The 22,408-nt window shown below is 41.6% G+C and overlaps 2 protein-coding genes across 3 annotated transcripts in view; both read left to right on the forward strand.

Annotated features, from left to right (window-relative positions):
- The first annotated feature begins 6 nt into the window (after positions 1-6).
- On the forward strand, positions 7-6,206 carry iqce (IQ motif containing E). The gene is made up of 10 exons (XM_020622819.1): positions 7-14; positions 658-713; positions 792-1,021; positions 1,730-1,837; positions 2,276-2,558; positions 2,673-2,759; positions 3,205-3,329; positions 3,452-3,543; positions 4,782-4,874; positions 5,177-6,206. The coding sequence occupies exons 3-10, from the start codon at positions 870-872 to the stop codon at positions 5,299-5,301; spliced, it is 1,065 nt and encodes a 354-aa protein (XP_020478475.1). The 5' UTR covers positions 7-14; positions 658-713; positions 792-869; the 3' UTR covers positions 5,302-6,206.
- A 750-nt stretch (positions 6,207-6,956) lies between these two features.
- The window catches only part of ttyh3b (tweety family member 3b), a 23,693-nt gene continuing 8,241 nt past the window's right edge, over positions 6,957-22,408 (forward strand). For both annotated transcript variants that reach the window (XM_020622735.1, XM_020622736.1), the window contains exons 1-12: positions 6,957-7,461; positions 8,552-8,737; positions 14,225-14,421; positions 18,528-18,639; positions 18,756-18,976; positions 19,444-19,539; positions 19,668-19,740; positions 19,876-19,951; positions 21,134-21,189; positions 21,314-21,406; positions 21,603-21,695; positions 21,818-21,954. In XM_020622735.1, coding sequence (XP_020478391.1) covers positions 8,612-8,737; positions 14,225-14,421; positions 18,528-18,639; positions 18,756-18,976; positions 19,444-19,539; positions 19,668-19,740; positions 19,876-19,951; positions 21,134-21,189; positions 21,314-21,406; positions 21,603-21,695; positions 21,818-21,954 — 1,280 coding nt within the window. In that variant the 5' untranslated portion in view covers positions 6,957-7,461; positions 8,552-8,611. The remainder of the gene's footprint in view (positions 7,462-8,551; positions 8,738-14,224; positions 14,422-18,527; positions 18,640-18,755; positions 18,977-19,443; positions 19,540-19,667; positions 19,741-19,875; positions 19,952-21,133; positions 21,190-21,313; positions 21,407-21,602; positions 21,696-21,817; positions 21,955-22,408) is intronic.

The raw sequence follows: 22,408 nt of genomic DNA on the forward strand, positions 1-22,408 counted from the left end.
TGGCGGAATCAAAGGTCTTTTCTCACACACAGCAACACAGTGACATGCAAGTCCCAGTGCTTTCAGAACCAGCTGTGTCATTTATCCCTGTATCAGTTTCTAGTGTTACTTTCTTACCTCCTCTAAATGTGTCATCATTTACTCCAGCTTTGCTAGTTTGTTTCTTTCCATGTTCTGCTGTGCGAGACAGTGTGAGGTTTTGTGATCACTGTGGAAACTCAGTTTTGTGATGTGTCAACAGGGTTTCAAAGCTGGATCGAAATTATGATGTTCTCAAAAGTATTTTTCGAATAGAGGAAGTTGTAACATTTTGTGTTCCTGAACATGTTTTATCTTACTTGGAGGAATATACTCAGATGTATTTTACACATTGATCGCATAGTAAGTAGGTAGTTTTAAGCTGCTTATCTCAGGAAACCCAGCTGTATTGGGAACTAGAGAGTTTGTTCCTTTATTGTCACTTTGAACTGATAATCCTACTTCTTACTTAATTATTAATATATCAAGAAGAAATTCAATTAAATTAATTGTGAAAAGAAAAATCTTTTGTTGCACTTCTAATCAGTTCCCAATCCTGCTTTAAATATATAACACCAATGGGGCATTCTGAGCTGTAATGATGGGAACAATATGTGTCTATGTGATTATGTCCCCTAGGTTACAGGGAGTGGAGTAAACAAAGACTGTTGAGAAGGCTGCTGGAAGTGGAGAAGGTGAGAGGAAATGTCACATGCACGACTGTTGGTTTAGCGATGACAGCTTCATCACTAGCGGCTCCTTTCTCCTACCAGAGGCTGCAGGACAGCAGACGACACACCCAGCCAGCACAGAGCAGCGGCCGATTGGATCAGGAGGGCCAAGCCACGCCCATGGATAGTCTGGGGTTTACCATGGCAACAGAGGCAGTAGTCTCCGTGGGAACAAACACTGAAGATGGGAAGGAGGTTTCAAATTTGAGGAAGCGCCTCAACCAGTTGGAGAAGGAGAGGGCGAAGCTTCAAGAGATGCTGTCAAGTAGAGAGTGCGTGAGCAGCAACATGAGACCACTCAGTTCAATTGCTCTTTATTCATGTCATACAATATAGAGTATATGTTTTCACATGGCAGTGTACTGTAAATGTTAATGATCCAAATTCATAGAATATACCAGTGGAGGGAAACAGTTTAATGCCAGACGGTAGTCGTTCTTATACAGAGATTGTGGCAAACACCCATTGTGTTGACCCCTTTTCAAGGTGACTCTTTTGATTTACAATAAACTCAAACAGGTCAGCAAACTGCCACCCCTGTCCTAGAGCGGTGATGCTTATCGTGATGTCCAACGTGATGAGTAACACGTGTGAAAAAAACTGTACATACCAGTAACGCTATCCTTTTGAAAACAGTGGTAATGGGTTGATGAACAGTGTGAATGTGCTTGTGCTTTGGCTCGTCCTGCACATACACAGCCTGACTGTGACTCCAGCAAAGTAGTTGTGCATTGAGGTGGAGCGACCTTGACTCGGCAAACATGCTGCCTCTTGTAGCGGCTTTTTTTTTTTGAGGGTCAAAACTGAGCCCCCCCACACTGGTACCCAACCTTTTACACCGAACGGCAGGGTGGAAAACTCCCGACTTGAATGGGCCGTGTAAAAAGGGCTTTTGAGGAGCTGCACCCTATTGTTACTTCAGTAAGACCAGCTATGAACATAAAACCACTGAATACTCTGTGTTGTGTTTGTGTTTTCAGTGATGAACTGAGACAACTCGGGACAGAAAGAGAAGAACTGGAGAAAAAAACAGAAAGATGGAAGGCTGAACAGACAAAACAGTGGGAGAAAGAGAGACAGCACCAAAAGTAGGTTTCATTTGCCAAATGTAATATTTTTATGTTGCTACTGTTTGTGAACTCAAAATGTATAAGGTTCTGAACCTCTGCACGTTTTCATCCAGATATTTAGGATCTTTGAATGTACTGTTGTTGTATTTATTAAAAACCTTCTTAAACTATTGATGGGCTATTGATTTACACTTGAAACAGAAATCAACATACTGTATGTCTGTTGTGGAGATGATAGCTGATGCCTTTACCATACAGAGACTTTATACTTGCATCAGACATGTCCAAGTAAACATGGCTGGCAGCATCACAGAAATCCACCCGTGATTTTGTCATTGTGTAAAGATTGGCTGAATATATAACATCCAGACAGTAACAGTGTGGGTGATGATCTGGTTGGTTTTATAAAGAAATTAAATTATGATGAGTTGTCTACAGATGTAGTTTGCTTCTCAGACAGGAGTTGGAGCAGTTGTTGGTGAGGATCCTAATTCTGGAGGAAGACAAAATCAAAACCGCACAAGCTGAACACTCCTCTCTCTCTGCCACGATGGCAAAGGACCAAGAGGACGTCCGAGGCAGATCAGGTCTGAAGGAGGGCGAAGAGTGTGACACTGGGGGTGGAAAGAAGGATGGGCAAAGAGATGTAGAGAAGAAGAGGAGTAAAAATAGACCACCTAAAGAAAAAGAGGAAGCAGCAAGGGTCATCCAGAAAAACTGGAGGGAGTATAGAAATAGGGTACGTAACACATTACATAAAAGAATTTATTGATGTGTAAGAGAAGTATTATATAAACTGTCCAGACAGTCTGTCCCAGATTTCCCTTTGCATCTCCATCTCTTCCATCCTAAGGACATTGTTATGGTGCAGTCAGCATTAAGAGGCCACCTCCTCAGAGAGTCACAGCTCAAGGACCTGCCGAAAGACACACAGAATAAGGTTTCACACACACACACAAACACTTCCACACTATCCGTCTATATCAGCAACACTCACACACACACACGCAGGTTTATTTGGGTTCATTTCCATAGTATTGCACCACACTCTTAAAATGTGCTGTGTGTTTTGTAATCCTGGACATTTGTCAGCATTTTTATCAAGGTGTATCAAGACTGAAACATCTGAATTGGAATTTCTTCAGCCCTAATAATAGATTACAGGATGCGTAGACTATACCAGAAACTGCATGTGTGCCCTCATTTTAGCCTGAGGCAGCACTCCTAGGGATCATTATCAACAGACTTGTGCTGAAACAAATCAGAGCTGCAACCACTAGATGGCTCTCAAAACCTTTTTCTGTGATCCTACTGTAATCTTATTGTCTCTGTGTCACCCTGTCTCTGTGTATTCCTGTTTGTTGCTCCTCATCTCCTCTTTTCAGGCTGAAGAAGCACCAAACCACAGTGATGTAGTTTCCTCTGTAGGAGACATGGATGTTGGTGACTTGACGATGATACAGTCTGCACTCAGAGGACACCTGGCTCGTTCTAGTCTCACAATGGAAAGGTCAGTCATTTATACACAAAAAGAAAAACAAAGGCATTCAAATGTAAAGCACATAATGCAGCATTGTGTGTGTGTGTGTGTGTGTGTGTGTGTGTGTGTGTGTGTGTGTGTTTGTTCATTAGCCCAGTGTTCTCTGTGCCTTCTTCAATGGGACAAAGTTTGCCCAAGCAGGTGCCAGGAGGAGCTCACTCAACAGACACACCCAGCAGAACAGGTAAGGTTCACACATACTGTTTTGAGATTAAATCTTTATTGTACATATAAACAAACATCTACCTGCTCCACAATATTCACATATGCCATAGAATGTCATAGTAGTGAGTCCTAAAAGCTGTAACCGTGTTAGCATTTTTTGCACTACCGGTTCCCTCACCCCTGAGTCAGCAGGTTTTTTGAATGGATTTTTGGTTAGATGCCTGAAATAAGGTCTGCGGTAACACAAGGCCAATACATTTTCATCTTTTATTCTGGCTTAAAATATGTCAGTAAATAGCCCAATAGTGAGTTTTTAAGCTTTTAGCTGTCTTAAAAAATAACCACGCTGATCACGGAGACTCGTCTACTCCCTAGTTCACCTTTACAGCCTCGGTGTGTTTAAACCATGGAACCGACTGACACAGCGATGATCACTAGCTAGATCAGGTCACACTAAGAGGAAAGGATGTTGTAGAAGAGCTATGTGCTAAATCAAGTTGGAAGCCGTGGTGGTGACGCTGACTTGCTGTAATTCATTTATAGCCTCAGTCAGTGCATTTAATTCCTCTCTGCCATCCTGTGTGTGAGTTTATCTGTGCACTCATGATTAGCAATTTAGTGTGTTTTGGGATTTCTTCACACTGGGTGAGGTGTAGAAAGGCATGGAACTTTAACTGGAAACACACCCATCTGTGCAACCAGTCAACAGTGCCAGTCAGAGTTCCAGTTTGATGCTGAGTATACAACGCCATGGCACTGCCTTGCTGTAAACCTCAGACTTTCTCATTGTGTTTACCCTGAATTTTTCTGAGTAGTGATGGATCTCACTGGCACGCTGATCTAACACCCATCTTCTCTGCCCCAGCCAGAGCTTTGACAGTCCCCTATTAGAGACTGATCGTTAATGACACTACCTTACATGAGCCCTGAAAATCTGAAGTTGCCACTGCTCACGACCCTGTTGCAGGGTTCTGCCTGACCTAACTGACCCCGCTAGGTTCCACTGCTTCTCCCTACTGATTTCCCCTCCATCTCCCTAACTTTCTAATAAGCTGACAGAAGATGTGTGCATAGAGCTGCAGTTTTCCCTGCATGCTTACAGATTGACCCTGCATCTGATTTTGCAGTGGGCTTTGCTGAAAGATTTTAGACTGCATGACAGTTTGTGTTACTGAAAGAGGTCTGTCTAGGTTTTTGCAAAGATATGTATACTGTAGGATTGTCATTAGTGTAGTTATGTGTTGTTTTGCTGTCAAGGTGCTGCATCCCTCCATAATGATGAGAAAAGGTGGGGTGGTGAAGGAAATCCACAGCCTGTTTCTGGCACTCATGCCTTAACGCCCACAGCAGGTTAGAGATATCTTTTGACTGCATTTCGACTGTTAAAAGCACATTCAGTCATTTATGTCATCTCCTAGTCTGAATGTGCTGATGTGTGTATCTATGTATACTTAACACCTTTTCTGGCACTAATAAAGAAGCTGAAATGAGAGCCAAATCTTTATAAAACCATGAATATTCATGGAGAAATAAACATATTGCAACCAAATTCTATTGATTGCACCTTGTTTTATGGGTGTTTAGGTTAAATGCTATTCATTAAAATGATGTCCAAGCACTTATGTACAAATATACCTGCATGTCTCCTGCAGACCAGTCAGAGCTCCACTGCACAGCCGAGTCTAGAGGAGCTGCTGCTGGGGATTCTGACGATTCAGATGACATCATTGTGTCCCCATCACGTCCTCTCAGAAGTAGAGAAGGCTTGATCTCATAGACCTGAGTTGTGTGAGTTACTGTGTGTGTGTGTGTGTGAGAAAGAATAGGTAGGAAGAATGTCTACCTGTGTTTTTAGTCAGAGGTGTAAGGTCCAGTCCAGGTTCTTAATTAACCTGCAAACAATAGCTGGGATATTCCAAAATTATTCAGGGTAGTATGGAACATAGACAATATTTGCTGTTTGCCAATTTTGTTGCCTGTGTAGCACTACCACAGTAATAACTAGGGAAGTCGGTGTCAGAATACATTGATGCATCCAATGTCTTGACAGAATGACTGCTAAGTCTAAAAGCTTGGACCTTGGATGCTTTTTTGGCAACGTGGAGGATAAGGCACTTGTGCACTGGAAATGAGTATTTTTAATTTGGATTTATTCTTTAGTTTGAATTCTTCTTTTGTAGCCTATCATTGGAGCAACTTATTCTCAGTGGTTGTTCTCTTTTACAAAGTGCCTACTGCATGGATATTTAAAAGCAAATCGCATTAGCAAATGTATGCATTTCTCTCAACCTGACTCCAAGTTAGCCACATCACTGTAAAGTCCTTTGTATTTCACAGCCTTGAAATAATCATTTTGACATGGCTTATTTGTAACACACAAACAACAGTACATTAATGTGTCATGTATGTTTAAGTTGTGGCTAATTCGGAGGTATAATTGAGGAATGACTCTCAGTTGATGCACTAAACTGTGAATAAATTATAGATCGTTCTGCTGCAATGCTAAAACACACTGTCAGTACAGTGGAGGATACACAGAGAGTGTGAATAATGTCTGTGCTCTGAAATCGACAATTGGTAACATGGAAAAATAGTTGACAAAGAAAATGGATGAGTACAGTTTTCTCCACGTAATGTGTGTAATTTCTCAGAGACATTCAATAAAATACTTTTTATAATGAACATTCCTATAATTTGTGGTTCTTCCTGGAAAGCTACATATCTTTACTCAAGTACAACTGTGAAGTACATATGAATGTTTGTCTTTTATGATAACTTTTCAGAGGAAAATGCCTACTTATCTACTACATAAAATTCTACATAAAACATATTGCAAGCTAAGCTTATGACCTCTTGCAAAAAAGCAGTGTCTAGCAGGGGCCCCCATGTCACAATCCAGATGTCTTTAATTTGTGTGGCAGAACTTTGTTTTCTCTTCCTACCTGCATCCATACATCATCTTTTGGTCCTTCAGATTTATGACCTTTTGGAAGAGCACAACCCTAGGTTATGAACCTCTAAGCACTAAGAAAGTAGTTCTGTCTACTTCTAACAGCTGCAGGAGGTGCTTAATGCAGAATGAGTACTTTTCTTATCAAATTCACACAGAAAAGTTATTTGTTGTTGCTGAAGTCAGTTCTGTTTTTGTTGGTGCACTATTTTCAAAGACATTGCTGTGTTTTTGTTTTTTGTATTTTTAAACATGTTGCTGTATTTTTGGTTTTGTTGTAGTATTTTGTGGTGCCTTTTAGTTGATTGTTGTGTTTTCTGTTTAGTTATTCTCCATTGCTGTAATGATTTGCACCTCCTACCGTAAATGATCACATAGAAATGTAAATGCATCTTTCGCCCTTCTGTAAGATGCACTACCGTGATTTCAACGTCAGGGGGAGCCCTCTGCGCATTTGCTCTCTCTCTCTCTCTCTCTCTCTCTCTCTCTCTCCCCCTCTCACACAGAAACACATCGGCAGTGCAGGAGCTGCCGCAATATCCCGTCCTCCAGGGTTTTAAACTACCGTGTTTGCTTTACTCTCCAACAGTTTCATCCAGCTGAAGCGACAGTTCATCGTGGGAAGAGCGCCGACGAGCAGGAGCAAGACAACGACAGCACAGCCAAACTAAAAAAAAAAAAAGAAAGACAGATACTGGGCTGCGGGTCAACGAGTTTAACCCTTCATTTTCCGTAGCATTGTTGCTCTATGGAAAGGTAGTCGAAGCGGGTAGACGTCTGCATGAAATGTGAACGGACCGGGTTCCGTTATCTTCAATGTGGTTGAGTCTAGCGGTTAGCTCGGTACAGCCGCGTTGATGCAGCAGCGCACGGCTGTGGTGTTCAAATCCACCACCGGATCTGGGAAGACAATAGGTCAAATATACGGCGACCTGGACTGCCGGGGCTGCACTAAAGGAGAGTCTACATCCCCTTGGGCTTCACTAGGTAGGTGCCCATCCATGAAAACAGAAGCTTTGGTGTGCACAGACACGGGGACCTGAGGCGAATTCTTCGCTTTTCTCCTCCTCGTTGCCTTGACGACTGTGAGACTGCGGTAGTTTTAATGGACAAAGCGGGATAGAGCTAGCTAATCCGGGTTTGCTAACAATTTATTGACTCAACGTTTACCCGCGACTTGGATGACCTACGTGTGAAGGCACAGTAAATTCGGTATAATAGAAAGAGTCCTGGCTGCGTGTTGGCTTTGATATAACAGCCATTTCACCGTGCACGGTACATTTATCTCACGAAGCCCGTGTCTTGCCGTATGGGCGTAAATTGGCTGATAGGAGGTTGCTGTCAGCCCTATTGTCATCCCATAACTCACGCACAGTACCTATGACCTCATAGGTTTATAATCTGTTTACTGTGGGATATTTAAAAATACAAATATCTTCCACTGTGCAACATTTAATGCTAATGTATTATAGCAAAAGCGGGTTGTTTTATGACATTAATATGTCGTGTGTGTCCCCCCCCCAAGCCATCATGATACAGACACATTACATGGTACATTAACGTTAACCCACAATACAACAGGAGCTGTAAAGGTACACAGCCTAATTATATTTATCAAATTCATTATGGAAAACTTTAAGAAAACTGAAATGAAGTAATGTCATATTGCAGTGTTTTAGCCCTTTAACAACACACACACAACTGAAATATCTTTATTTGATGCCATTTAATAATAAACGTTTTTGCTTCATGAAGTTTGCACATAACCTTAATGCACTGGCATTAGTAACAAAATGTAAAGACGTGTGTGCCATATATTGGCATGTTGATGTTGACTGGCGTGTTTGTCCCACCCCTCATAGAACTTGATATAATGTCAACCATTAGTAAAGACTGTAGTTGATGGAAGCAGGTTTTGATGGTCAACTGCAAGAACCTCCGTTTCGGTTGATATGTTTGGTAAAGATTACACTCATGCTTGCTGTTTCCCAGCTCTGCAACAGCCATGAGAGGAGGTGTGAATTGTGCATGACTCCTGTGCCCCATTAACCCACAATAGTTGTGGTTGTCTTTACAGTGTCTGTGTGAGGAATTGGGTTAGAGAGGCAAGCGACAACCGGCGGGTAGCTGCATCAGGATGGCAGCTGTAGTCAACTACTCTCCACCTTGGTGGGTGAATCTGCTTCATCGGTTGCCTCATTTCAATATCGAATTCCAGGTGGTGAGCAGTGACTTCAGACCGGAGGACTCTGACTACCAGAAGGTAAGACAAGTACAGTGGAACAGTTAGCTCCCACTACGATCATCCCCTTCATCACACAGCATCACCTTGTCATCCTGCCGCCTGCCCACACTGTAAATTCACTGCAGAGTGGACTGAGGCTGAGAGTTGTGGGTTCCCTCCCTGCATCGATCAATGTAGTGTGTATGAGAGAGAAAGAGAGGGATGTCCTTGAATAAGACACTGACCCTGTACCTGCTCCCTCATTGTTATGGATAAATGCAATGCAGAAACTCAGTCAATTAAACAATCAGGTGGTTACTAACCTGGCTGGGACCCCTAATGTTTGCGGTATAAATCTGAAGGCCTGAGGTGAATAGAAAGACAGAAAATAAAAAGACAAAACATTTCTTTTACTGTATACAAAGCTATATGTAATTTTTGGATGTTTCTCAAGTCTTTGCCTTTTAAAATACTGATGAGACTGACCACCTCAAACTACTAGAATGGGACAATCTGTCAAGAGAACATCACTGCTTGAATGACGTACCTGAATTTTATTGGATAAACAGTTAATTGATTAAAAAAATATTCAGGAAGGAAAAATAATAATTAGCTTCAGTTAAAAGCATAATACTAATTGCATCCATTCTTTGTTGAGTCAGTGCCTGAGTCTGTAGCACTGCCTTACAAAGCAGCTCTATCTCAGAGAGGGGCTTTGGCCCAGTTTTCCTGCATTCCATTAGAGTCCTTAAACAAGGTGACTTCCAGGTCTCTGCAGCAGAATGCACAGGCTTGGTAGCTCACATAAAGCCCCGACACATCAGTTAGACTCCCATGTTTCATGTGTTGCAGTCACCCCTCAATGTAGTTTACTGACATGTACAGTGGAGGGAGGGCCTGCAAGTTCAAGAGCAGAGCGTGGGAAGGCACCCACGGCCACGCACAAGGGAGGGAGATGAGAACTGGAGAGAGGAGGAGTAGGAGGAGTAGTGAGAAACATAAAAAGGGGCCCATTGGAGGCGAGAGGAGAGAGAGAAGGCTCGATGATCCATGGGAGGTGCTTCTAAATTGCCAAATAGCCACTTCCTGTGAGCTATTCAGTGATTTTACTAAGGGTCTTTGTGTGTGTGTGTCAGTGTGTGACCACTGGAATTTTAAGGACCCCCTTTTTAGACTAATTACATCCTGACATAGTTCAGCAGATGGGACTGTTTCTATGTCACTGAGGATTCTGTACTATAATTATTTGTTTGAATGGTACTTGTAGTAGTTATGCATATTATATATGCTGTATGTCACACACAGTATGTTTGCTCTGTGTGTCAGTGTGTATTTCACACTTAGTGTTGTTGAAGTCACAGATCTCCCTCAGGGGTTGTTTGTGTTACTGTGTGTGTGTGTATGTATGTGTGAGTGAATATAGGGGTTCTATTCAGGATGAACTCATTAATTCTGGAAAGATAGGGGGAGGGAGGGAGGGATGTAGGGTGAGAAAAACAAGAAGGAGGAGGTTGAATTGGATTAGGGAGTGAGGAGGGAGGGAAGGGGGGGGTGGGAAGGGGAGAGTTGTAGTCTGTTGTGGAAGAATGCTCTCTTTCTTTCTTCCACTCTTTCACTGAGGCCCGTCTTTAGATTGGCTCAGTATATCTGTCTCAAAGGCTTTCATGCATCCACTCGTCCAGCTGAGAAATGCACACACACACACACAAGGTCCCACACAAGGCCCTTCAGTGCACTGAGTCTGTCACCACACCATAATATAATACACACTCACACACAATAGAGGGAGATTCTTCTGTGCAGTGTTTTTCTTTCTGATGTGATTTGGCCCAGGTTCATTTGTATTCAGCTCTTGAGCTCTGATGCTGCTCAAAACTTCCTTCTCACTCACTCACTCACTCACTCTCTGATTCACTCATTCACTCACTCTCTTTATTGCTGTTTCTTTTTTAATTCATTCACCAGAGCAGTTACTGTCTGATGACTTTGACATTGTTGAGAATGCTGACTCTGTGGCTTTTTGCAAGAAGTTTTTTTTTTCCTGAAGAGCTGAAATAGGAGCTCTAATCCTGAGGTACTGCACAGCATTAGAACACAGTTTTGTGCTTTTCCTCGTGTGTGTGTGTTTGCATTCATCTGCTTATATTATGGTAGAATAGCAGAGTCAGCGACCAGCACAGTTAAACAGCTGCAGAACATTACAAAGGAAGCATGTGACCTGTAATAACACACACACACACATATTCCCAGCTGTGGAAAGTAAGTCAGTAATTGGTGTTTTCATTAGCTAGTTACAGTTTGCACAGTGGAAGACATTATCTCATAGCGTTTTGATAAGGATCAGAGTGGATCAAAGACAAGAAGTGCCACTCTTGAATCTTTTTATGGACCAGCAACAACCAGTGCAGACAGTTTGGTACTTTCCTGACCTTGGAACTTGCTTTTCCTATTTGTGTGGTATTTTGGTGCTGAGCACAAAGTGCATGGTGCACAGGTGGGAGGTTCATTCAAGGTGCAAAGTGAGCTGTTGGTATTTTGGTGGAAAATGGGTTTTAGACTACGCTGAGAATAGACGTCCCAGGACTACATCTGCTGCTGGTGCAACATCAATCTGCTGCTACTTTGGTGATTTTTGTCAACAAGAGCAAACAAAGGCACCCAATTGTGCTTAAAATGTGAATAAAGTATTTTAACTAATCTCTCCTCAAAGGCATTATGGTCCAAATGCTGTTGTGTCACATTTTCTGGTATAATGTGACATTGGAATTGAGATTGATGTGGTCATATCAACAATGGCATCATTTGTCATTGTGTTTGCAAGGTTAAAATAGGGCCGTCTGTATTTAAAAATGATAAAATGTCACACATCAGTAGCCTTTGTTTGGAAACGCTTCACTTAGCATGTTTCGGTTGCATTTTGACCCAGCAGTTCATGTGAATATTAGCAGAATGAACTCGAGGGAGGTCATTTAGGGCCTCAGGAAAGACGTATATAGAGTAACACAGGCACAGTGAAAGGAAGGACAACTCACTGAAGTGGACGTGATTGATCCTGTCAGCTCAGATGCTGACACACATTCACATACACACACGTACACACACTTAAATGGGCAGGTTGAAAGTAGATCACTGTGCCTGGACGTTTAACATTTAGCCTGCAAGCTGATCTCCAGTAGCTTAGATGAGTGTGCACACACTTGTATCCAAGTACACACATACACAACTAAGCTCACCATGCTTATTAGTAGCTAATTGATCCACACTTAATCTGAACTTATGGTTTGTCAGCCCCACAGTTGATCTAGCAACCATCAGACACAGTGGGAGGAGTGGGAAGTGGCTGAGACCTCAGCTGCAGTCAGATTAAACATTTATTTAGCATGATCAATACCAGACACTAAGAGTCCTGGATCACTTGTTATTGCTTTAGCATTGAGATGATTAGTGGATCAACAGTTTTTAATGTCAGTTGCTTGTTAAAATAATTTGTCAAAGTAGAAACGCTACATATTGAATGGTTCCTGCTTCTCAGATAGAAGCATTGGAATGAAAACATCCAGCGTTGTATAGCAATCACATTCTGCTTATTGTCATCAATCCACTTTACTCTACATGTTATTAGGCTGCGATGAAGATTTTAAAGTCACAGGAGATCGAACAGTGCATTAGTGGAGCGCTGGAAGCTTTTACTATAGAACAACAGCTGTAGTGCTAGCTGTAAGTCTAGGGACAATAACACATGATATTACCAGAGACATGGAACCTAAAGAGCTCAGCCCACACTCATCTCTCATCAGGATCCTCTCTTCCCATTCTCAGGCCATCTTCTTTGACCTGTTGGAGAAAAGCAGTCAGGGAAAAGCAATCAACTGCTTTCCTGTGGCTCAGCCCCTGCTTACCAACTGCCTTCTCATGAGAGGGCACTGGTGTGGTGATCACAGCTGACACAGGTTATGTAGTGTACTATTTTGATCAGGCCTGAACAAGTTAAATTGTCCAGTAATGTTTTTGTATGGCAAAAGTATATATCTCTTGCTTCTCTATCCTCTTAATGAACTTGCATCCCAGCATCCAGGTTGGGAACCACTGCCCCTGAATGTTATATTTTATGTTGTCAAGATTGCATCCCTGATCTGAAGAAATAAAAATCAAACATTGTTAAATGTAATGTTAAGTTTGGAATACAGTCCATGCGCATGTTTACAGTAGAGGTGGCTAAATTACTGCAGGCTGAGGAAATTGCTGGCTGGCAGTCAGGAAGAAATGAGGTCAGTAGAAAAATCGGCAGTTTAGAAGTCTGGGAATCCAGGAAGTCTGTGTGAATCTTGGAGGTGGAGCCAGATTGTGTTATCATCCATGGAGGAGCCCCCTGAATTACAATGTTGCTTTTACTGACTGAGCAGCAGTGTAGCAGGATTCCTTTGTCGTAAGTGGTCTAGCAGGTGGAGCTTTGGTTTTCCAGAAACGTGCCTGTGCCTCTGCATGGTCCGGCGGTACAATGACTTTTCCAGACACCCCCACAGAGAAAGAAAAGCTAACATCGAAGTGTGTGTGTGTGCTTGATAGAAAATGAATTAATCAGTTCCAGGCACATTACTTTAATAGCCTTCATTGTCTTTATTTATTTCTCCTTTTTAGTGTTCAGTTCAGTTCAGTTCAGTTCAGCTTCTTTCACATCTTCTTTATATTTTGCCTGTTCATCCTGTTTTTTTTTTAACACAAACACACACACAAACAGGTTTTGGTTGGTCCCCACAGCGTGAGTATTACCAAGCACACACATGGAGACTTTACACTGACAAACATTTCCTGGAAACTTATCCCAGCCTTACCCATCACCACTGCTTACTTAACCCTAACCCTCACATGAAGTCTTCACTCAAAAATTTGATGATTCATGTGGTGGAGACCAGCGTTTGGTCCTCACAGTGAAGGTTGAGTGCTCACTATGTGAGTACGTAAACAGGTTTTGGCCCCCACAATGTGAATAATACCAGGTGCATGCACACACACTTCCTATTTCCTCCCCCACCAGTCCTTCCTTCTGTTACACTTCAGAGCTATAAGAGAGTGTGTGATCTGTGTGGTGAGCCTCTAGCGCACGCAGCTCCCCAGCAGTGCTGCTTCCGCTGACTCTGTGGAGGTGTGCGTGTTCGACGGTGTGTAAACCCTTTTTCATGGTATCGCTCAAATGCACATTTAACAGCCACTATTTTCTGGTCTCAAATATCTGGATAAAGAAACACAGTTTGTGTCTCTGTGTGCATCTGTCTACACAGCATTAACTACATCATGTGGTTCGTCTGTGTCTGTCTCTGGTTTCTGCTCGTATCAGCTAATTAGCTTCCTGTATCCTTAACCCACTTCCCAAATTGTGCCCTTGTCTGTGATAAGGACAACTCTCAAACATGATACATTTGTGTAGTGTATGAATCACAGTTTGATAGAAGTATATCATAAACTGTTATAAAATCATTAATGTCTTGTTGATACTAACTAGTTTCTTTCTCGCTCCCTCGTCTTCAGTCTATTTTGCTGCTTGGTGCTGTGGCGTTGGTGTGTTTGGGCCTGGACCTCCTGTTTCTCCTCTTCTACTCGTTCTGGCTGTGCTGCCGGCGACGCAAGAGTGACGAATCCTCACACTCTCACTCTCACTCGCAGCAGCCCAGCTCTGACTGCTGCTGCACCGCCTGGTGCGTCATCATCGCCACACTCGTCTGCAGGTGAGAGGTTATACCTATAGGAGTAACTCCTCTATACAGTTAGAATAAAGTCGTATGTTTGAAGGTGAACCCTTGCAGCCACTGCCACAGGATGTAACATTTGTTTTATTAAGGATTCTTGAGGGGTGACAGTGGTGCGGTGGGTAGAGCAGCTGTCTCCCAACCGGAAGGTTTAAGGTTTGAATCTCGGTGCCTGCAGCCCACATATCAAAGTGTCCTTGGGCAAGACACTGAACCCCAAGTTGCCCGTGATGGCGGCACATATGCATGCAGCGGCCCGGGGCCCTCGGCTCCAAACAAAATTTCGTTATGCAATGTTACAATAAAATAAATCTTCTTGATGAGTGAGGGTTGAAATACTTAATAATTCTCCTCAGTTATAGGAATTTCCCAGTAGCATGAAGTAGATACTAACTTTTCTCTGGGGACTGATGGGAGAGGCTTGAACTTAACTCCTAAAGTTAAGATCAGTGGCAATTTGGAGATTTCTTACCAGACTTTTTGTTTTGACAGATCCAGATTCAAGTTGACCAGTAACTTTCAGTCTTTCATTTTTGTCACAAAAAACAATGCAGTGTTTTCACATCCTCTAGTTCACAAAACCACACACTGATTCACATTTTATTTTGAATAAATTTGCTCCTCTGGTCTGACTGACAGACTCTAAACTGTGTATTGCAGTTGTGGTGTGAAATCTATATACTTTTAAATCAGTAAAAAGGTGATATGCTCCTCTGTGATTTGGAGAGAAGAAGGGATGAATAAACAGGAGTAACATGAGGGCATTTTGATGAAAACCTTTAAAAACCCCAATCCCTTTGATATAAAAACATATTTCATTTCCATCAAGCGTAAACAAAGCAACATGGAATAGCAACTATGGAATAATTTAAGTGTGGACATAAAAAATAGTAATAGAATTGACGAGTTTAAACTTAAATATAAAGGTATGTGTCAATCAAGATATATGCAAGAACAGGTTTAATGATTAACCAGATGGAACATTGTGGGTGTGGTGTATGAATGTTAACACTTTGTAATAATTCTTTAGTATATTACTTGTGTGGTGTAGAAGAGAATTATCTATGTAGAGATACTGCTTGCAAACCAATGATGGTAAGATGATGTCATGGGGTAGGACTGGATAAGTCTGACTTCTTCCTACTCCATTCAAGCATGTACTAGGTATAAGAAAATTGATATTGGATTAGCATTTGTTGGATATGTGTAAAATTATGTGTGTTGACATATCAACTATCTTTACATGCTTGAAAGAATAAAATCAATCAATCAATCAACATGGCTTCATGTAAAGTTTACATTTTGGAGATTATGACTGTACAGTGCACCGATTAATTACACTTAATCTTGTTTAAGCCTGAAATCCCATGTGGTGTGACTGTAACTGCCAGGTGGTTGCACTCCTATGTTTGTATTTATCTGACTCTACAGGCCATGTGTACTCACACCCTGCAGCGCAGAGTGTATTTTGACCACAGATTCTGCGCTGTGTGGACTCTGCTCTTCTTGGCAACAAAAGTGCACATGTAAACATACAAACTATTCCTCTTTCATTTACTCTCTCCTCACTTTTCTACTTTCCCCACCTCCCCTGACTTTTTCCTCTCTCTACTCCCCTTTTCTTCATCTCTGTTAGTCCCCATCTGCTATTTTTTTTATTTCTCACTGCTCAGCCTTCTCCCTGGCCTAGAAAGGTTGCCATGGAGACAGAAGCAGATTTGATGCAGAGATGAGAAATGAATTATACAGTCGGGGATAGCTGTTTCTGTGTATGTGTGTGTGCGTTCGCGTGACTCAGTGCGGTAGGTTTAATATTTTATGATTAGCTATAATATTTCTTACTTGATATGGATCTGAGCATTTGTGTGTGATTTTGTATGCTTTTGTGTGTGAGTCGTTGTTCACAATTTAATATGACATCATATCTTAGTTTTGGCACAGCACCAGCTACATGTGGACTTCCTCCTTTTGTGTGTGGTGCAGTTTGTTGAGATAGAAGCTTTATCTTGTTTTGTAGTGTTCATTGTTGCATTATACAGTCCTGAAAGGAATAGAAATTATATCAACACTTTGGATGATCGATGAAATGTTTTAGTCATTTATTAAGCAACATGCCAAACATTTGTTCCATGTTCTCATGAATGACTTGAATATTTGGGTTTTAGGGTGACCAGGGCAGTAACACCATGATAAAAACTCTTATATAGGAGGTTGTTACAGAATGTAAATGCATTGAGAGGCTATTGTTGATAAAATGCTGTATAGAGCAGCAAAAAAGGGGTTTGAGTTCATGTAATTACTGAAGATTATCTACACTTTTATGTGTAGCGGTTATGAAATGCCTGATCACCAGTCTGCTAATTAATGTCGTTAAAAACAATCATTAGTTGCCTCACAAGTTTTATATTGCTCTATAGTGCATATAATATTTTCTCCCTGCATTTAGTTGTCATTAGTGGCATCAAGTGTTTGTATGGAAGAGCAGTTTGTGTACTCAGGTTGCACTATTAGTACTCACTATTAAATGCAAGTTGACTGAACTAATTGGATGCATTTGTTTTGGATTCAGGTGATTTAGTTTGGTTTGGATTTGAATTCATCTTGAACCCCATTTTGACTGAATAAAACATTTACTATCTCATTGACTGGGCTCCAGCTGAGTACATTTTATTATGCTCATTAAGATACAGCAGAGCATTTTTAGCATTATGATGTCAGCTTTGTGTTAGTGTCATTCAAAATATGTCATTATATGTTTTTCTATACGGGAACTAAACTGACCAGTGATTGCAGCCAATTATTTGACTTCTGATCCCCTCATTTATGTCTCATATCCTGAGCTGTAGGTTAATAAAGTCATGAAAATCCTTGATAGGAGCAGTTGTATTAAACTGGCAAGATGAAACTCACGGAGAGAGGAAGACATGGAAGTGGAGGGAAGGAGAGAGAAAAGGTGATAAGACAGAAGAGTAAACAGGAATGGGAGGAGATGATTTACTGTTAAAACATTGCAGGAGGCAGGGATCAGTGGGAATATAGACAGATAAACATGCATCAACATACAAACCACATTAATGTGCCTCCAACACAGTATGTATGTTTACTCGGTTTTGTCTTGTCAAGACTCTATCTGTATTTGTAGTTTTATGTCACATGTCGACATAAAGTTCATCATAAAACTCTGAAACACACATGCACACATACACAATAGTGAGTGTGTGTAAACCCTGCTGCAACATGGGGCTACTCAAAATCTAATGGGCTAGAATGAATTGCTGTAACAATGGTCATAAATTTATCCTCTACAAATCTGTCTGGTGTTAGTGCTCAGACAGAGACATCATCAACACAAAGAGTACACTCAAACACACATGTGCAGTGCCCACATACAGTAGACAAAGGGAAGGGAGGGGGCTACAAGAGCTTTACAGGGTGATTGAAGAAATAATGGCAAAGTGGGGAGGGGGTGTAGCTGTGACAAAATAAAGATTATAAAAACGAATTCTGCTGTGGTGTTGGTGGCGTCGGGTGGGTGAGGGGTTAATTGTGTTATGAACATGCTTAAGGAGTATTCAGGTCGAGAATAAAAGGTGTTGGGGTCAGGAACCTCAGATATTGTACCATGTGTCATGTGTGCAGAGCTGCAAAAGGATCATATTGTGTGCGGTCTGGTGGTCCATTGTGTATGCACCAATATTTTTCAGAGCCATTGTTGTAAGGACATTTTAGCGAGTCCTCACAATTTCAGCCGTCAGTTTAGGGTGACGGGCTAGGGAATCCATTATGTCATTGAGAGTCCTCAGAAATACAGCAAGACATGACTGCACTGTACAATATGCGAGTTTGTGTGTGTGTGGATCATCACTTTCTTGTTGGAGGAGACATCAAAGCAAAGGCCACAGGGCTCAACACCGCCTGTTGCAGGCTAACAGAGGAACTACACTTAATAATTCCACTGTCAGTGCTTTGCTTTTCTTGCATGCTTGTAAACAGATTATTCACCCACACTGATACATTTAATGCCATCTGATGGTTGAATTAGTCATTGTGTTAACACTTGGCACTTTCTGTTTTCTCCCTTTCAGCGCTGGCATCGCTGTAGGATTCTACGGAAATGGGGAGTCTAGTGATGGAGCCAGTCGTTTGGCATACTCCCTCCGGCACGCCAACCGTACCGTATCTGGGGTGGAGAAACTGGTGAGTTACCTAATGTGCTGTTTCACTTTAAAAACTGGTTACCTCACAGACCAAATGAAACAATAAAAAAGTGGACAGATGGCAGTTTTTAATGTTTGATTTATATCTGTGTCCAGGTGTCAGACAACGTCCTAGCCTTAAACCAGACAGTGGAGGAGAGCTTAGTCCAGTTAGAGACAGCCTTCCAGGAGCAGACAGACTATGTGTCCATCATCCAAAAGCTGCAGGGCCAGCTGGATGAACTGGTGCGGCTAATGGTGGATGTTCCATTCTGGTCCAACACTGACATTTCTCTAGAGGACCTGGCCCATAAGATAGAGGCCTTTGACTTTTACAGGTCAGTACTTACAAGTAATGGTATGTGTTTCCTGCATTTCAGCAGTTTTTGATGCATCAAACTGAACACTGCTGTTGCATTCTCCTACTCATGCAGTCTGTTTAAATATTCCTTTCTGATTGGCCAGAAAAAGAAATTTAAAACCATTAAAACATACCGTGCTGCCCTTGCCATGACAATAAGGCTGAAACAGTAGAAATTCCAGTGAATAAACAATGGTAAACTAAAGTCTTGTGATTTTTAAAACATTCACCAACAGTTTGGTAGTGATCTGATTATGACCCTAGTATATCTAAAATGGCCCTTATGGTGTATGTTAAAGGATTAATTAGGTCAGTCCCCAAAGACTAACAGTGTGTCTTGCCTCTATGTTGTGTGTGGAAATCCTTGGCAGGAAATAGTGTATCCCCTGTTTGCATAAGATGCTTTGCTAAATATCTTTTTTATATATATATATATATTTGGAGGTGGTTGGGGTACCTGGGCCTGCTGCTGTTTGATGTGCTCATTTGTCTTCTGGTGCTCTTTGGTCTGATACGCAACTCTCGAGGCACTCTGATAGGGTATGTTACATCACACCATAACACAAAGTCAGACCCTGTTGAGACTCTGACTCTGTTAAAACTGTGTGATCCGTGTGATGTCGGTAAACCCAATCCTGACTTTAAAACATATTTGTTTTGTCGTTCAGAGTGTGTCTGCTGGGGGTTCTGACTCTGATTATCAGCTGGGGGTCTCTCGGCCTGGAACTGGCTGTCGCTGCTGTAAGTGTAACCATGGCAACATCGCAGAGCTCTCTGGCTCTGCAATGATGTAATCTCTACCCACTGCTCGAGTGAGTGTGTTCAGCGTGGGTGTTACTGTAGCCTGATGTGTCATGTGTGCTTATCCTCTTACAGTCAGCCAGTGACTTCTGCGTTTCCCCGGATACCTACATCACCAGGGTAACCAAGGAGAACACTGTCATCAACCAAGGTATGCAGACAAGAAAATACAGAACCGGTGAACTGGTACCAGCCATTTTTAAGATTTTCTGCAATATTTCCATAGACGTTTGAAACCTAAAAATATAGTATCTACATTGTCACAGGTCAGATATAGTATGTATGTCTGCTATGAGCAGACGTATTTTATAAATTACGATTAGCATTCTCATTTCCTGTGTGGTAAAAAGGACTGGTGAATGGGTAGCAGCCATTTTGTGCCAACAAAACAGTTTTCAAACCTTTTAGGCCTGTGAATTTCAAACTTTAATCCTATTTAAACTGGTCACAGGTTGACTATGTGTGTTTGCTGTGAACACTTCAAGCAAAGGGTCAAGTTTTTCTTCTAAAATTGTTTTATTTAGAGTCCCAAAGAGATGAAAAATACATTATTTCATAACAATAAAGGAAATATTGTGTACACTACTTTACTACTTTATGTTAAAACCAGTTGTCTTTTGACCCATGGGGCTGAGGAGACTGTACTGTTAAAGAAAAATGAAATATTTTATAAATTCTGAATAGTTTTCTTATTTCTTGTATAGTTGAGTGATGTAGTGAGGAATCGTAGATTAGTCAATGGACTGCTCATATGCAGATAATGTAGGATGATGTAGTAAATAAGCAGAACCATCTTGAATAGACTCCATTTTCCACACTGACAGTTGACTCTAACCCTGACATGTTGTCTCTATTTTAAGAAGTAAGTGTGTGTGTGTGTGTGTGTGTGTGTGTATCTAAGGGGATTGTGTTTGATTGACAGTCTGGGATCTAAAAGCTCCTACTCTCTCTCTCTGCTGACTGCAATGCATCAGCAACCCTGCACACTCCCTGCTCACTTCCACTCTATCCTGTCCCAGATGTAAAAATAAATAAATAAATATTCAGAGCCCATTTTTGCTTTTTCACTTTGGATCATTATCTGATTTATTCTCTCTCTTCATCCTTTTATATCCCTCTTTACTTCTCAGTTGCTCCCTTTCTTCCTTTCCCTCCCCTCACTTCCCTTGTTTCATTAATGAGTTCTGTTGTCTGTCAGTTGTTTCCGTTCTGTCTGCTGTAGAGCACAGATGTTGCCTGAGTAATACTGTTATCATGCTTCCACAGAGCCATACTGCCATTCTTGCATTAAACTGTATTTTTTAATGTATGTTTTATTTTTCAATATTCCCAGATATTCTGCAGTATTACCTGAGGTGCAGCTCTGGCCAAATTAACCCCTTCCAGCAGGTAATGTCATCCTCTTGTCTTACAGTTCTTTCATTTCAGGTGATTATAGCTATGAAGCAGTTGAATAACCAAAAGATATATTTATGTTTGTGTGATTTTGTTTGTCTCTCTGTATGTTTTCTAGAGGCTGTCAGGGAGTCATAAAGCTTTGGTGGAGATGCAGGATGATGTGGCAGAGCTACTGAGATCAGCAACACGTGATTATGCCAACACCAAGGTGTGTGTGTGTGTGTGCGTGCTGTAGTGTGATCTGTAGGTATTTATTTTCACACGAGACAATTCGCATTAGTGAGAGCGTGATGAAAGTGGTGGTTACAATCACGGTTATCTGGTGTGTGTGTGTGTGTGAACATTCTGGAAGGTGGATATCTATATTTGTGCATGAATAAGCAACGTTTGCTTTGTGTGTGCAGGGGAGTCTTGAGCAGATCCAGTCAGTGCTTAATTCCACCGAGGTTGGTCTACACCAGCTAACCGCTCTGGTCGACTGCCGCAGCCTACACATGGTGAGTCACTATGTGTGTTATGTTAGCAGAAGAGAGAAGCCCTAAAATCCCAGACTTTAACAACTGACTTCTCTTCTTATTCTCCTTCTTGTCCCTTCTGTCTTTCCTGTCTCAATGTGTAGGACTACGTTCAGGCATTGACAGGCCTGTGTTATGACGGAGTTGAGGGTCTCATATACCTGGTTCTGTTCTCCTTTGTCACTGCTCTGATGTTCTCCTCTATTGTGTGCAGTGTGCCACATACCTGGCCTGGCAAGAGGTAACGCACACATGCACACAGTCTCTCACACACATCGCACACATGCCTTTACATTCCTAAATCCTTTTCTGAATGTAATCTGTACACTAACAGCTAACATGTTGCTAGTGCTAACCTCTTACTGTGATTGTACAACTAACATCAGACAATGACTTGAAACAGTGGAAAGACCCATAGAGAATTTTTTTAGGCCCCCATGCATGTCATACTTAATGTATATTTGTCTCCTGAGCTGTTGTACCTTTCATACGTCTTCCTGCCTGTCTTTGGATCCATAGAGTTTTCTCTGCAAGTTCTGTTATTTTATTGTTTGCTGTTAGCACTGCCAGTCTGGCCAACTGTGTATTTTTATGTTTGTACATCTCTATCATTTTCCTTTCTCTGTTGTCGACTTGGAGCACCAGTGTTGTGTTAGACTGTGCATCACCATGTTGGTTTTTTTTTTGGTGCCCCA

The sequence above is a fragment of the Monopterus albus genome, unplaced genomic scaffold (assembly GCF_001952655.1).
Source record: "Monopterus albus unplaced genomic scaffold, M_albus_1.0 scaffold288.1, whole genome shotgun sequence".
Classification (NCBI taxonomy): Eukaryota; Metazoa; Chordata; class Actinopteri; order Synbranchiformes; family Synbranchidae; genus Monopterus; species Monopterus albus.